The sequence below is a fragment of the Octopus bimaculoides genome, chromosome 2 (genome assembly GCF_046866305.1).
Source record: "Octopus bimaculoides isolate indiv1 chromosome 2, ASM4686630v1, whole genome shotgun sequence".
In the NCBI taxonomy this organism is placed as follows: Eukaryota; Metazoa; Mollusca; class Cephalopoda; order Octopoda; family Octopodidae; genus Octopus; species Octopus bimaculoides.
In genome coordinates this window covers 193,200,742-193,214,849 of record NC_142929.1, presented here as the reverse complement: position 1 = coordinate 193,214,849, position 14,108 = coordinate 193,200,742, and the positions used below count along the sequence as shown (strand labels likewise).

The window sequence follows — 14,108 nt, the reverse complement described above, 5'->3', positions numbered from 1 at the left end:
TATAATAAATTTTATAAATGACTGCAAAAATGTTTAATTAGGAGCTGTAAATGTTTTCTTCAGAAAATTATACAAATTCGTACTTTGGGGAGTGGGTGGGTGAAAAAAAGGGGAGAAAAAGAAGGAAAAACCAGAAATTGCTGTTTTCCTTTTGGATTCTCTAAACTGGTGGAATTAAGGACTTGTTAATATTTTCTGAATAAAATTTACAGAAGGAAAAAAGTGCGTTTTAATTATTAATTTTCCTAATGAACTGTGGTTAATTTCAACCATGAAAAGGAAAGTTTTTCTTGAGAAAAGGAAAATTTTTACTTACAACTGTTTTTTGAAAGGTTTTGGTGCCCTTGTGCTGGTTCATGCCACTATTACCACTACCACCACCACCACCACTACTATTACTAACATTGCCACCGCTAGACTCCAAACGGCAGCCAAATTTCTTAGGCGGGGAGGAACTAGAGATATCATCTACAGTTAGTACATTGTCACTGTGGTCACTACTGCTAGGGGAATCATTACTCTCATAGTCTGATGTAATATTTCCTAATCGTCGCAGTGGAGCAGCTTGGCACTCTTTAGTTACACTCAACTTGCCTGCATCCGCCGTATCTATGTTAGTCTCACTTCTACCCAGGCTACTTGCCTCAAGTTTTGAAGGGCTCATGCTTGGGTAGTCTACAGATGCAGAAGAAGGAGGTAGCATGTTTTTTCTCGAAGTTCTTCGCTGGTGTCCAAGGTTGCTGGGGGCTGCACTTGCCACAGAGAAAGAACGAGATTTTGGTATAGCTAGAACCATGGTGGCAGGAGAGCTTGGTGATGGGCTGTTACTGCGACTTCCAGACGGACTTCCACCGGGAATGGCCCAATCTCTTGATTGGCGGAAACTTGAACTTCGAATCCGGGATGGCTCAGCTTCTAGGGTAGGCATTCCTGTGGCTGATGTTGTGGTAGTCCATGTACTTGTAGACATACGCCTGATAAGGTTAGGAGGGAGACTCCTTCGAAGACGCTGCAATGAGAAAGCACAAAAATTATTAACAAAATGGCAATGGAATAGGTTGGATACAGTCAAAGATTTTTGGTAAAAATTATGAAAATGGTGAACTAAAAAACACCAAAAAGGTGACTTTTGTGGTTGGTCAGAATAAAAAGTGAGATTTATATACAATTGGTTCGAACAAGTTGTAATAACTTCTTCATTATTAGATGTAATTAGACACTGGAAAACTAAATGTTAATAGAATTTTCTTTTCATAACAGTTAAAAAAAAAAATTAACATTATGACAATGAACACAGTAAAGATATGACAATGAACACAGTAAAGATATGACAATGAACACAGTAAAGATATGACAATGAACACAGTAAAGATATGACAACAGGTTCAATTCTGAAATAAGCTACAGGTTTATAACAACTGCAGGTACGTAATTAGGAGGTCGAAAATAATTATATTAACATCATTACATCAACAAAGTTATGGAAATGGTGGACCTTTCATGGATTTCATCCTCCTAGACGGATTGCCTTCATTATAGCTGGTGAGTGTCATCTACTTACCTATACGTACACAGCCAGCTCCTGTCAAACCCATGCCAACACAGGAAGTGGATGTTAAATGATGATGAGGACGTATAAATATTTACACACATACACACTCAGACACATTCATACACACACAAAGACATGTAAATAAACAGTTATATTCAAAACATGCAACACACACACACATTTAAATGGTGAATGATTGTGCAACAGGTGATGTAAAGAGCAAAACTGAATTATTTTTAAAATGAAATTTTATAATTTTTTTTTGTTTCTAATTAAGAATATTTTTATTTGGCAACCTCGTTAATGAGGAGGAGAAGCAGACAGTAAATGAAATATTTATAACTTCAAATCAAGGATAGAATAGAAATACACACATGGGATTGTCTGTATATACCCCTGCACGAATGTATACACAGTGAATGTGTATATATATGTGTGTCTATATGTAAGATATATATATTCTTTTATTCTGTTACTTGTTTCAGTCATTTGACTGCGGCCATGCTGGAGCACTGCCTTTAGTCAACAAATCGACTCCAGGACTTATTCTTTGTAAGCCTAGTACTTATTCTATCGGTCTCTTTTGCTGAACCGCTAAGTTACAGGGACGTAAACACAGAAACTTAGATTGTCAAGCGATGGTTGGAGGCAAAACACACAAATACATATATATATATATACATATAAGAGGTGCAGCAATATCAAAGGAAGGTTAACTAGGAAGATAGTTTTTGTATGTGGCAGATGCTCAGGAGCAATAAACACTGAAAATGTGCAGAGAACAACTCCCACCACATTCCAGGGAGAAACACTAGAAGTAGTTGATAGCTTCCGTTACCTAGGTAACCAAGTCAGTAACGGGGGAGGGTGCACTGAAAGTGTAGCTGCTAGAGTAAGATTAGCCTGGGCAAAATTCAGAGAGCTCTTACCTCTGCTGCTGGCAAAGGGCCTCTCACTCAAAGTAAAAGGCAGACTGTATGACACATGTGTACGAACAGCCATGCTACATGACAGTGAAACATGGGCCGTGACTGCTGAAGACATGCATAAGCTTGCAAGGAATAAAGCCAGTATGCTCCAATGGATGTGTAATGTCAGTGTGCATACCCGACAGAGTGTAAGCACCCTGAGAGAAATGTTGAGCATAAGAAGCTTTGAATGTGGTGTGCAAGAGAGACGATTGCACTGGTATGGTCATATGGCAAGAATGGATGAGGATAGCTGTGTGAAAAAGTGCCACATCCTAGCAGTTGAGGGAACCTGTGGAAGAGGTAGGCCCAGGAAGATCTGGGATGAGGTGGTGAAGCACGACCTTCGAACTAGTCATTGCCTCACCAAAGCAAGCCAAGTGAAACCATAACCCGTGGCCTATGCCAGCCCACTTATGCATACTTTTCCTTCATTGGACACTAAACTCTGCTTGCGAAGACCTGTTGATAATGATTATTATTATTATTATTATTATACCTGTGTTTGTATTACAATAATATGATTGAAAAAATTGACTTTGTAAAAAGTTTGGACCTGGGTTTGCAATTCCAAAGCAAATTTTGCACTTATGGACAAGGGTTCACATAGACAATAGGGTTTCTTTCAGTTTCCACCCACCCACCCACCAAATTCATTCACAAGGCTTTGATTAGATCAGAGCTATTGTGTAAAACATCCAAGGAACCAAGCAGTGGGACTGAACCTGAGACCACTTTGTAGGGAATCAGGGTCCTTAATTACACAGCTACATTTGTACCTCTTCAAAGACAGATGCGAAAATAGGGAGCCAGGGAAGATGGAGAACTGGGGCTCCACTGATTATGGTGACAAGGGTTCTGGTTGATCCGATCAACAAAACAACCTGCTTGTGAAATTAATGTGCAAGTGGCTGAGTGCTCCACAGACACGCATACCCTTAACATAGTTTCTCAGGGAGATACAGCAAGACACAACAAAACGTGACAAAGCTGGCCCTTCGAATTACAGGTACAACATATTTTTGCCATGTGAGTGGACTGGAGCAATGGAAAAGTGTCTTGCTCAAGGACACAATGCATCAAACCACATGCCTTTATGGTGGTGGTGGAGAGAGAGAGAGAGAGAGAGAGAGAGAGTAGACATTTTATGAATGCAGCTGTATGAATATAACATACTAACACAGAGCAGTAACAAGTTCATTTGAACTGGTAAAGAAAATAGTAGATTTGCTGCTGCTGCTGCTGCTGCTGTTGTCCCATCCCAATGTTGATCACTTCCAGAAAAAAAAAACAAGAACCCCCCTCCCTCATCAACAGACAATATACTTTTCATTCATTAACTGGTTGGTCTATTTTTTGGTTGGATGTTTGGAGAAAGCGAAAGCTTCTTATGTTAACCTTCCTACCTCGACAACAACTTCTTCATCTACCTCCTCCTCCCATCCGGCTTCTTTTTCGTACTTCCTCTTCTTTACACAATCTAGCACTTCTTTTTAGAATTGACATCAACATCTTCAAAGAGTGCTGCTGCTATACAAGGAGGTGTAGGGGCAACGAGACAACAGAGCAGAACCAAGTTTCACTATTAATTCACAACATACTTAAATTCTAATTTCTTTTACACACCCAGATGCCATGTTTGGTCAACAAACTGAAGACGTCTGCCTCCCAACCACAGGGTTCCAGGTTCAATCCCACTGTGTGGAAATCTGGGGTATGTATTTTTCATTATAGCCCAAGGCAAGCAAAAGCATTGGGAGTGGATTTGATATATGGAAACAGAAAGGAGGTTTTTTAAAAAAAATCTTTTATATTTTACTTGTTTCAGTCATTGGACTGTGGCCATACTGGGGCAATGCCTTGAAGAATTTTTAGTCAAATGAATCGACCCGAGTACTTAACCTGGAACCATGTGGTGGGAAGCAAACTTCTTACCCCATCCCCATGCCTGCTGGAAAGGGACAGCTGCGTAAAGAAGTGCCAATATCTAATTGTGGAGGGTACCTGTGGAAGGGGGAAGACCCGGGAAGACATTGGTTGAAGTGGTGAGAAAGGATCGTGAGATGTTGGGCCTCACTGAGGAAATGACAAGGGACCAGAAGATGTGGCTATTTGCTGTACTTGAGAAGATGCATCAAGCCAAGTAAAATCCCTGCCGTCCATCCAGGCTTGTCCTTTGCAGGTACCAGTGCCATTTAAACAGCACCCTGGACACCCTGCTAAGTGGTTGGCATTAGGAAGGGCATCCAGTATTAGAACCCATGCCAAAACAGCTCCCTGCCAAACCATCCAACCCATACAAGCATGGAAAGTGGATGTGAAATGAGATGACACACACACACACAAGGCGGTGAGCTGGCAGAATCGTTAGCACGCCGGGCGAAATGCTTTGCGGTATTTCGTCTGTCGCTACGTTCTGAGTTCAAATTCCGCCGAGGTCGACTTTGCCTTTCATCCTTTCGGGGTCGATTAAATAAGTACCAGTTACGCACTGGGGTCAATGTAATTGACTTAATCCGTTTGTCCCCTCTATGTGTAGCCCCTTGTGGGTAGTAAAGAAATAACACACACACACATTTGTGAGTGTGTGTCCGTGTGTCCCCCCTGATATTGTGTGATAGTTTGCCAATGAGTGTCACTGTCGTTGCCAATATTCCATGAAAACATGTCTGGCAGTGAGGAGTTATTATTTTACTTGGAAAGGGGTGGGAGTTGGTGATGGGAAGGGCATCTGACTGTCAGAAATCTGCCTCAATAAAGTCTGATCCATGCAAGCATGGAAAAGTGGACATTAAAATGCATCAACCTATTCCAATAGGCACTCTTCCTTTTCGTTTGCTTTCTGCCCTTTTCATATCCTTTCCAATTGTATATCATTATTATTATTAATGTTATTGTTGTTGTTGTTGTTATTATTATTATTATTATTATTATTATTATTATGATTATTATTATTATTATTATTACTGAAGGCGGTGAGGAGCCGGCAGACTCGTTAGCAGACCGGGCAAAATGCTTAGCGCTATTTCGTCTGCCATTACGTTCTGAGTTCAAATTCAGCTGAGGTCGACTTTGCCTTTCATTCTTTCACGGTTGATAAAATAAGTACCAGTTGTGTACTGGGGTCGATCTAATCAACACATCCCCTCCCTCAAAATGGCTGCCCTTGTGGAAAAATTTGAAATCATTATTATTATTCATTTAATGTTTGTTTTCCATGCTGGTGTGGGTTGGATGGGTTGGATGGGTTGGATGGGTTGGATGGGTTGGATGGGTTGGATGGGTTGGATGGGTTGGATGGGTTGGATGGGTTGGTGGGGGCTGGCCAGCTGGATGCCCTTTCTAATGCTAACCACAAAGTGGACTGGACACCTTTACAAAACACTGGCCCAGGTGTATTTATGCGGCCCTGGTGCGGGTGTATTTTACATGGCACCAACACCCATGAACCTGATATTATTCCACTGGTTGTTTCATTTCATTAGAGTCACAGGTCAGAATCTTAAACCACTTTGCACCAACCTCCTGGGTATTGAACTCCAATACCCAACTACTCAGATACTCTTACACATCTCAGAAAGAGGCTCTGATCAGATTAAAAGCAAACGTCCCCATCTGTTTTCAGATGTTGAGAAATGGAATTGGTAACACCAGAACTTGATTTGTCTTTTGACATTCCTTTTAGTTTACTGTGGTTCTGAGATGTGCCTCTTGCTCCCCACTGATATCTATTATAGTTCTTAGATGCGTCTCTTGCTCCTCATATAATTATTGTGGATCTTTGGAGAGCCAGATGTGGTCCTTCAACCTGTTGGATCCTGTCTAACCCTAATCCATGCTGGCAAAGAATCTGGATGTCAAAATGCCGCCGCCGCCGCTGGTTCTGAAAGTTGATTTCTGAATAAGGTGATGGAATGAAAGTCTTTGAGAACGGATGGAGGAGAGGAGGAGAAGGAAGAGGAGGAGGTTAGAGTAAAGTTGTTTGACGTCAATGACACTGATAAAACATTTATCAATAGTATTCTGTCGGAAGAAGACTAACCTAGAAAGAGTCAGCTGCACTCTAACATGGAGTCCATCTCAGAGATGGTGCCGTCTTCATGAATATTTATTCATAGCAAACTGATGACCGTGGTTGAGAGGGTACATTGGGTGTGTGTGTGTGTGTGTGTGTGCAGATTACATGTATTTTGTGTGCGTAAGGCGGACATTAAATGATGATGATGCGTGTGAAGCCAGACTGTTTCCTACAACAGATGCCAATATACAGAGATGTGATGGAAGTGGGTAGAATTTAAAGACTGAAGATTTTTACCCCTTAAACTGATCCCAAATTAAAGTAAAGGGAGAGAGACTGTGTCGGTTTCCATCCTGAATTTTGCAGTTGTTGCATCCATTGAGTTACATCTCTTCACTCACACACACACACGCACGTGTGCGCGCACACACAGAGTGCCATTAAGATAATTATTATGCTGGCTGATATAGTGATGGCATATGTACAGATGTGTTCACATATGAACAAACACACACACACGTGGGGTGTGTGTATATATATATATATATATACACACACACATGGATAGATATCTTTTGCACAGTTTCTGTGTACATATGACAAAAAGCTTGCTTCCCAACCACACAGTTCTGGGTTCAGTCCCACTGTATGGCACCTTGAACAAGGTCTTCTACTATAGCCTTGGGTTGACAAAAACCCTGAGTGGATTTGATAGATGGAAATTGAAAGCAGCAAGTCATATATATATGAGTGTGTGTGTGTGTGTATGTATGAATCTATCAATCTCTCTCTCTCTCTCTCTATATATATATATATATACACACATATTTCTTTTATTCTTTTACTTGTTTCAGTCATTTGACTGTGGCCATGCTGGAGCACTGCCTTGAATGGTTTTAGTTGAACAAGTCAACCCCAGGATATACTTTTTTAAGCCTGGTACTTATTCTATCAGTGTCTTTTACTAAACTGGTAAGTTACGGGAACATAAACACACCAACACTAATTGTCAAGCAGTGAGGGGGATGACAAACACAAACACAGGTATATATATATATATATATATATATATATATATATATATATATATATATATATATATACTTGACAATAGTGTTGGTTTGTTTATGTCTCCATAACTTAGCAGTTTGGCAAAAAGTAACTGGTAGAATAAGTAGCAGGCTTTAAAAAATTAAGTGCTTGGTTCAAATTGCTAAGACAAAGATGTGTATGGAGTGAAAAGCCATGAAGTGATTCTGCTTAGAGAATTCCAGAAACTGATGGAATAGAGAATAAGGTCAAGAATTCAGGCCAAAACAATCCATTGTATGCTCATCTTAGTGAAAGTGGAGTGTCTACTTTGTCTCTCTCTCTTTAGAATTGGTTAACACTTTTCAGACCATTGCAGAATTTGAACCTTCGCTACCTGCAACCCATTGTGTGTGTGTTTCTATTATGAATGGCAAAATCAAAAGGCAAAGCATCCATGGGCCACACCTGTTTTAGAAACAATTTGTTTTTTAAACGAGTCGTTTAATCAACGTCAAAATATCTGTTCTGCCACAAAACTATTAAAATGGCTTTTTTTTGTCTTTTATTAATAAAACTCTAAAATTTACTATTTTTCTTTAGACTGAGACATAATTGTCATGAAGCTCTCTCGTATTGAACTCCTGATGCCAACCTGGAATCACTACTGGTTCATCATCATCATCATCAATGCCCGTTGTCCATGCTGGCATGGGTTGGACAGTTTGACCAGGGCTGGTAAGCTGAGAGGCTGCACCAAACTCTGGTCTGATTTGGTATGGTTTCTATGGCTGGATGCCCTTCCTAACACCAACCACTCCGAGAGTGTAATGGGTGGGGGGATGGTCACAAGACTACAGCGTTCAGACCCCTCCCCCCACCCCCAGGTTCCTGACAGAAGCGACCATCATTAGACTTTCTGGTTGGGTTCCCACATGTGGCCAACTGGGACTACAGATATTATATCCATCCATTCCATTCTTGGGTCTCTTGCTGGTTGGTTCCACTTGAAGAATTCACTTTGTGATTCTTTCCTGTGACATTCTAATCCCATGTCTGTGGCACTGGAACTGTGACCTCTCCCTGCAGAGAAGCAGTGGCTTCACCTTCCACCTTTGTTTCAGTGAAGAATCTTTCTTAAATTATCTTCAAAACACAAACTTAATATCATTTTCTCATTTAGACAGAAGGTCAGTAATTCTGAGAGATTAGTTGTCCACACCGACCCCAGAACTTGACTGGTCCCTTCTTTTATCAACCATGAAAAGATAAAAGGTAAAATTGACCTCAGCTAATTTTGAATTCAGAACGGAGAGAGACAGAAGAAATACTGTCAGGAATTTCTTCCAATGCTTTAACAATTCTGCCAATCCACTGCTCTTAATAAGCAGAATGGTGATGTTAACTCTTTCTCCTCATTACACATATAATTATGCTAATTAAGATACTGGCTCACGACACTACATTAACACTAATCTTACTGTTCTATCCCTATAATCTCTCAACTGGCACAAAGCTCCTCCTCCTCCCAGTTGAGGGGTTTTGGGCTTTTTTTTTGTCTTGCAAGGTACCAGGTGATCACCTTGGTGATGGTGTGACATTAAAAGCACTGGTGATGGTGCCATGAAAAAGGCACCCAGTACACTATGTAAAGTGGTTGGTGTCGGGAAGGGCATCCCAGCCATGGAAACCATTCCACAACAAACAACTGGAACCCGGTACAACTCCTGGCTTTGCAGCTCCTGTTAAAGCGTCCAACCTATGCCAGCATGGAAGACACATGTTGAACACTGATGATCGTTACAGAGCTGGGCAGTGACTGAACAAACCTAAACAATTAAAACACGTTTCTGCCATGACTGCCTCGCCTAGTCACCAGGGGACTAAATATATCTTGGACTGCCTCACCGGTTGTGTCACGTTTTAAGAGAATAGTGAATAGTTTGAGGAAGATTTAACTGCTGTTTCTAACAAGCAGTGGCTCCCTCTCTTCACTATATTTGTGTGTGCGTGCGTGTGTGTGTGTGTGTGTGTGTGTGTGCAAAGTTTGACTCAAGAGCAGAGTGAAAGAATGTGTGTTTCCAAATTTGGAATTAGTGATTATCTGAATGTGAAGATAGAGGAGGGAGGGAGGGCGGGCTGTGGGAATTGGCAGATGATACTTTGAAAAGAAGGTAGACTTAGTAAGAAACACTAAACCTGACTGTAGATAAAAGAACTCTCTCTCTCTCTCTCTCTCTTTCTGTCCCGTCTGTGGTTTCTCTGTTCCAGAAACAGGAATGTTATTATAAAACAACACAATGTCATTTATACACGGCAATATTACTATGGAAATATTGTGCAAAATAATGAAGCTCTGTATTGTGTAGTTGAGGAGTTCTGTACACAGCAGCTCAGATACAAGTTGTTGTTGTTTAGCTCCAGCTTGGTTCTCACTGGTCAAACACATACCAGACCATCTTGTCTGTTTTTTTCTTCCCTTCCACACAAACTGCATTTGAGGGAGATCTGGCTGCTATTTTTCCTAGATTGGCAATCCCTCATAAATAAGACACACACACACACATAAAACAGCATGTACGCTACAACAACAACAAGAAGAGGAACTCACAAACTCTTGTAAAATCTTCACAGAATACAACAATCTCCAGAATCACCAGGAATGAACTTAATATTAGATGATGATGATCCCATCGTTGCACTAAACCTGTACTGCTAGGCTACTCTGCACATTTACACAACATAACAATTGCAATACATCCATTACCTGCACACACACACACACACACACACGACTCTGGTGTATGTAGGTTGTACATAAAACTCCATCTGGTTCAATACAAGTAAAAAAAACAAAAAACAAGAAAACTGCTGTTCAGACATGTGATTGGCTGTGAGTATTCAATCAGTTTGGTGGGGATCAATGATGGAACTTGGCAATGCAAACATAAACAAAACACAAAATTGTAGAGTAAAAATTAAAAACTAAACAAAATCATTTTCAACGATGTCCTGGTAGAGCCAGGTGTATTTTTCTGGTCTTTGCTGACATTTTTTCATTGAAAAACTGTGGAAGGTTGCCAAAATCACAATTGATAAAAAGATAGATTGAGGGGGAGAGAGAGAGAAGGGGAGGGGAGGGGGGGCAGAACATGCACGTCTTTAGTATAGTTCCAGTTATTGATTAACTTTGGTTCCCAGTAGTGTTACATGGGAATGATTTATGGCAAGTCTTTGGAATCGTTCACCTCAAAGCTGAACAAATTGGCTGGCAGCCATCAAACTAGCAGTTGCTAATGGTAACAACAACAGCAACAACTCCAATAAGGTCAATGATAATAATCATAATAATAATCCTTTCTACTAAAGGCACAAGGCCTGAAATTTGTGGGGAGGGGGACTAGTTGATTACGTCGACCCCAGTGTGCAACTGGTACTTAATTTATTGACCCCTGAATGTGAAGATGGACAAAATGCTGCTAAGCATTTTGTCTGGCGTGCTAATGATTCTGCCAACTTGCCACCTTAATAATAATAATAATAATTTTTGCCATGAGGGCAGCTTAGGGGAGGAGATTAAGTTGATTACATTGACCCCAGTGCGTAACTGGTACTAATTTTATCAACCCCGACAGGATGAAAGGCCAAGTCAACCTCAGCAGAATTTGAACTCAGAATGTAGTGGCAGACGACATACCGGTAAGCATTTCGCCCAGTGTGCTAACAATTCTGCCAGCTCACCACCTTGAATAGCTAGCAGTACCTGTGGAAATTCCAGTTATTTTGAAAATTGTATGATGAAATTGTATATTTTTCTGAAACACCTGATTTTTGAGATGTGAAAATCCACATAGGCAATCAATCAATCAATCTGCCTACCTCCCTACCCACCCACTTATTTATCTGTCTTTCTCTCTATCAATCGACCTATCTCTCAGAAATATTGTTGGAAAAAAATGTCCATGTAACAATAAAAAGTTCATAGAAAAATGCCAAGTTTTGCAGTTCTTTTATTTTTTTGGGTGGACTATAAAAATAAATTATTTTTTGTGTTTGTGTGTTAATAAAAATATGAGCAAGTGTACCTAACCGTGGCCAAGGTACTCTTCTTCCACTTTCGGTGACCCTTTTCAGCCCCTGTTGCTGGATAATGCATTGTGATGTTTATGTGTGGCAGAAGAGGTGTTGTGGTAGGGGAACAGACTTGACAAAAGCCAGCTGAAGTCCAGCTACACTGACAGTCTCTTGTCTTCCTTGAATGTTCAAAGCCATATACTTTGGTTTAGCTTTTTAAATACATGCTACAGGCTGGAATATACAGCCTGCAAGGAACGCTTAACTGTATTGTTGCGTACAAATACACAAGTCCAGGTGGTGACAGTGGGTTGAACAAAAGTTAACCGATTGATGTCTCGTTATTAATGCTGGTAACTCTGCCGTGTAACTTCACATCCGATGAATATGGTTGGTGTTGTCCTGTTGTAACTAAATATCATTTGACCTTACAGTTACTCTGCAGGGGAGCAACCTAAGCCTTCCTAAACAGTGGTACTTAACACAATCAGCAGGGTTTGTGCTTTTAAGGCTGCTTCAAGTGGTCTATGAAAATGTTTGGTCATTCTGTTAGACAGGGGGTCATAAGCTGTAGTATGAATTCATTGTGTACTTAGCAGGTTAGAGAGGTTGGCAAAAACAGTGGATTCTATCTGCTGACCTCTGTCCATTGTTATTGTCATAGTAATGCACCAGAGGACATATTTTTCAAAACAAAGTGATTTATGACTGCTAAATGATGACAATTAGCAAAGTGGTTTGATAATGATAAAGCATTCTACCTTGGGATTATGAACAAGGGGTGCGAGTAATGTCTGTAAGGAAGTGGAGTGTAACAAACTAATGCCACCCCTAGTATATTCTAGGCAATGCTCTCTCTCTCTCTCTCTCTCTCTCTCTCTCTCTCTCTCTCTTTTCAATTGTTTTCATTAAAAATAAGTGATTGCAAAATATTTGTTTGAAATCTTTACACTATATCGATTTATCATAACAAAATTACTGAGAGAAGTTTTCCACCTCAAGTTTCATTCAAACACAAATGTTTATGGTCGATCGAATAAGGAAAGCTTTGACTTATTTTCTACATGGGCTACATGGATGGCTTTGTGTTTCTTGGTTGGTGATATATTGATTTCATTTAACATATTGATTACAATAATACATCCTGCATTATTTGTTTCCACATTAGAAATGTTCAATTCAATGTGGGTCATCAAAAAAAAAAAAAAAAAAAGGAAAGAAAGAAAGAAAAGATGTGTGAGAGATGCAGAAAGACGAAGGGCAACTGAATTAGAGAAAACCAGAGCAAAACAAATGAAACACACAAAGGGGTAGAGAGTAAGATTGCTACACACAGCTACAGACGAGGGTTAGGGTGTCCCAAGGAGAGAATAATTGACTTTGAAACAATACACTGAATCAGCTTTCACAGTTTGTGAATATTCAGGAGCCAAATGATAATCCTCATGACAAAAATGGCACAGGATATGTAGACAAATGTCTTGTGTGAACAGTTGTGAAATACAAACAGAAACAGCAGAGCAAACAAACAGGATGCTGAAGAAGCAAAGGGAATATGTACAAGAAGAAGAAGAAGAAAAGGAAATGAAAGACAAAAAAAAAAAAACAAAACAAAAAAAAACTTGGAACAATTCTGTTAAAGGATTAACAATGAAGACCAATTTCAATAACTTTTCAGAACAAGCTGTCTTGTCTGTTATACACCCATACAATGCAAGGAGTCTCTTCAAGAATGTTTGCTTATACATCAAAACCTAACCCTTTCGTTACTGTATTTCTGTTGAGATGCTCTGTGTTTCTTTCAATTACTTTAAATATAACAAAGAATTTAGTAAAATAACTTGGTTATCGTTCAGCTAGTGTTAGGAACATAAATTGTGACTAAGGTTTGGAGGAAGATTTTAATTCAAAACTTTTGAAAACAAGACATTTGTATTACATAGCCAGAGGTGGTATCGAAAGGGTTAAAGCTGGCCTTCTGAATTGAGATCTCCAGGTTGCTTTGAGGGGAAGGTAGTAAAACAGGCTGAACTTCATTCTCCTCTACCAAATATTCTTTGGTACTTCAATGCTGCATTTAACAAAATGTGCTGGCTTTTGTTTCTCTGGGTTGCAAAGAAAACTCAGCCTCGGGCCTTACTCCTACATCACACAAGTTTCATACAAACATGACAATACTAGCAGAAAAGCTCTGAGAGAATGGTGCTTCTGTAAATTATAATAAACTACCATAATAGCATCCATTTGTTATGATTGACTGAAAAACAAAACAATAGAAAAAAAGTTTAACTTACTTTTGGTAATGATGTTGGCCTTTCTCCAGTATATGGTAAGTCATCAGAATCAGACCCATAGGAGGTGGTCTCGTTTAACGAGACCAAAGGGCTTACTTTAGTTTTATGTATGGAGTTGTGGTTCTCAGGGGCCTTCAGCAAGATACTCACAGCCCGTAATCCATTGACAATGT

At 39.9% G+C, this 14,108-nt stretch overlaps 1 protein-coding gene across 5 annotated transcripts in view; it reads right to left on the bottom strand.

Moving 5' to 3' along the window:
* LOC106871093 (cGMP-inhibited 3',5'-cyclic phosphodiesterase 3A) overlaps positions 1–14,108 on the bottom strand; it is a 278,668-nt gene that overhangs the window by 23,593 nt on the left and 240,967 nt on the right. For 4 of the 5 annotated variants that reach the window (XM_014917386.3, XM_052965808.2, XM_014917388.3 and 1 more), the window contains 2 exons: positions 13,936–14,108; positions 317–1,009 (listed from right to left, as the gene is read on the bottom strand). The exon at positions 13,936–14,108 is cut by the window's right edge and continues 88 nt beyond it. In XM_014917386.3, the coding sequence (XP_014772872.1) occupies positions 317–1,009; positions 13,936–14,108 (866 nt within the window). The remainder of the gene's footprint in view (positions 1–316; positions 1,010–13,935) is intronic. The other variant, XM_052965806.2, reaches the window with a different exon arrangement.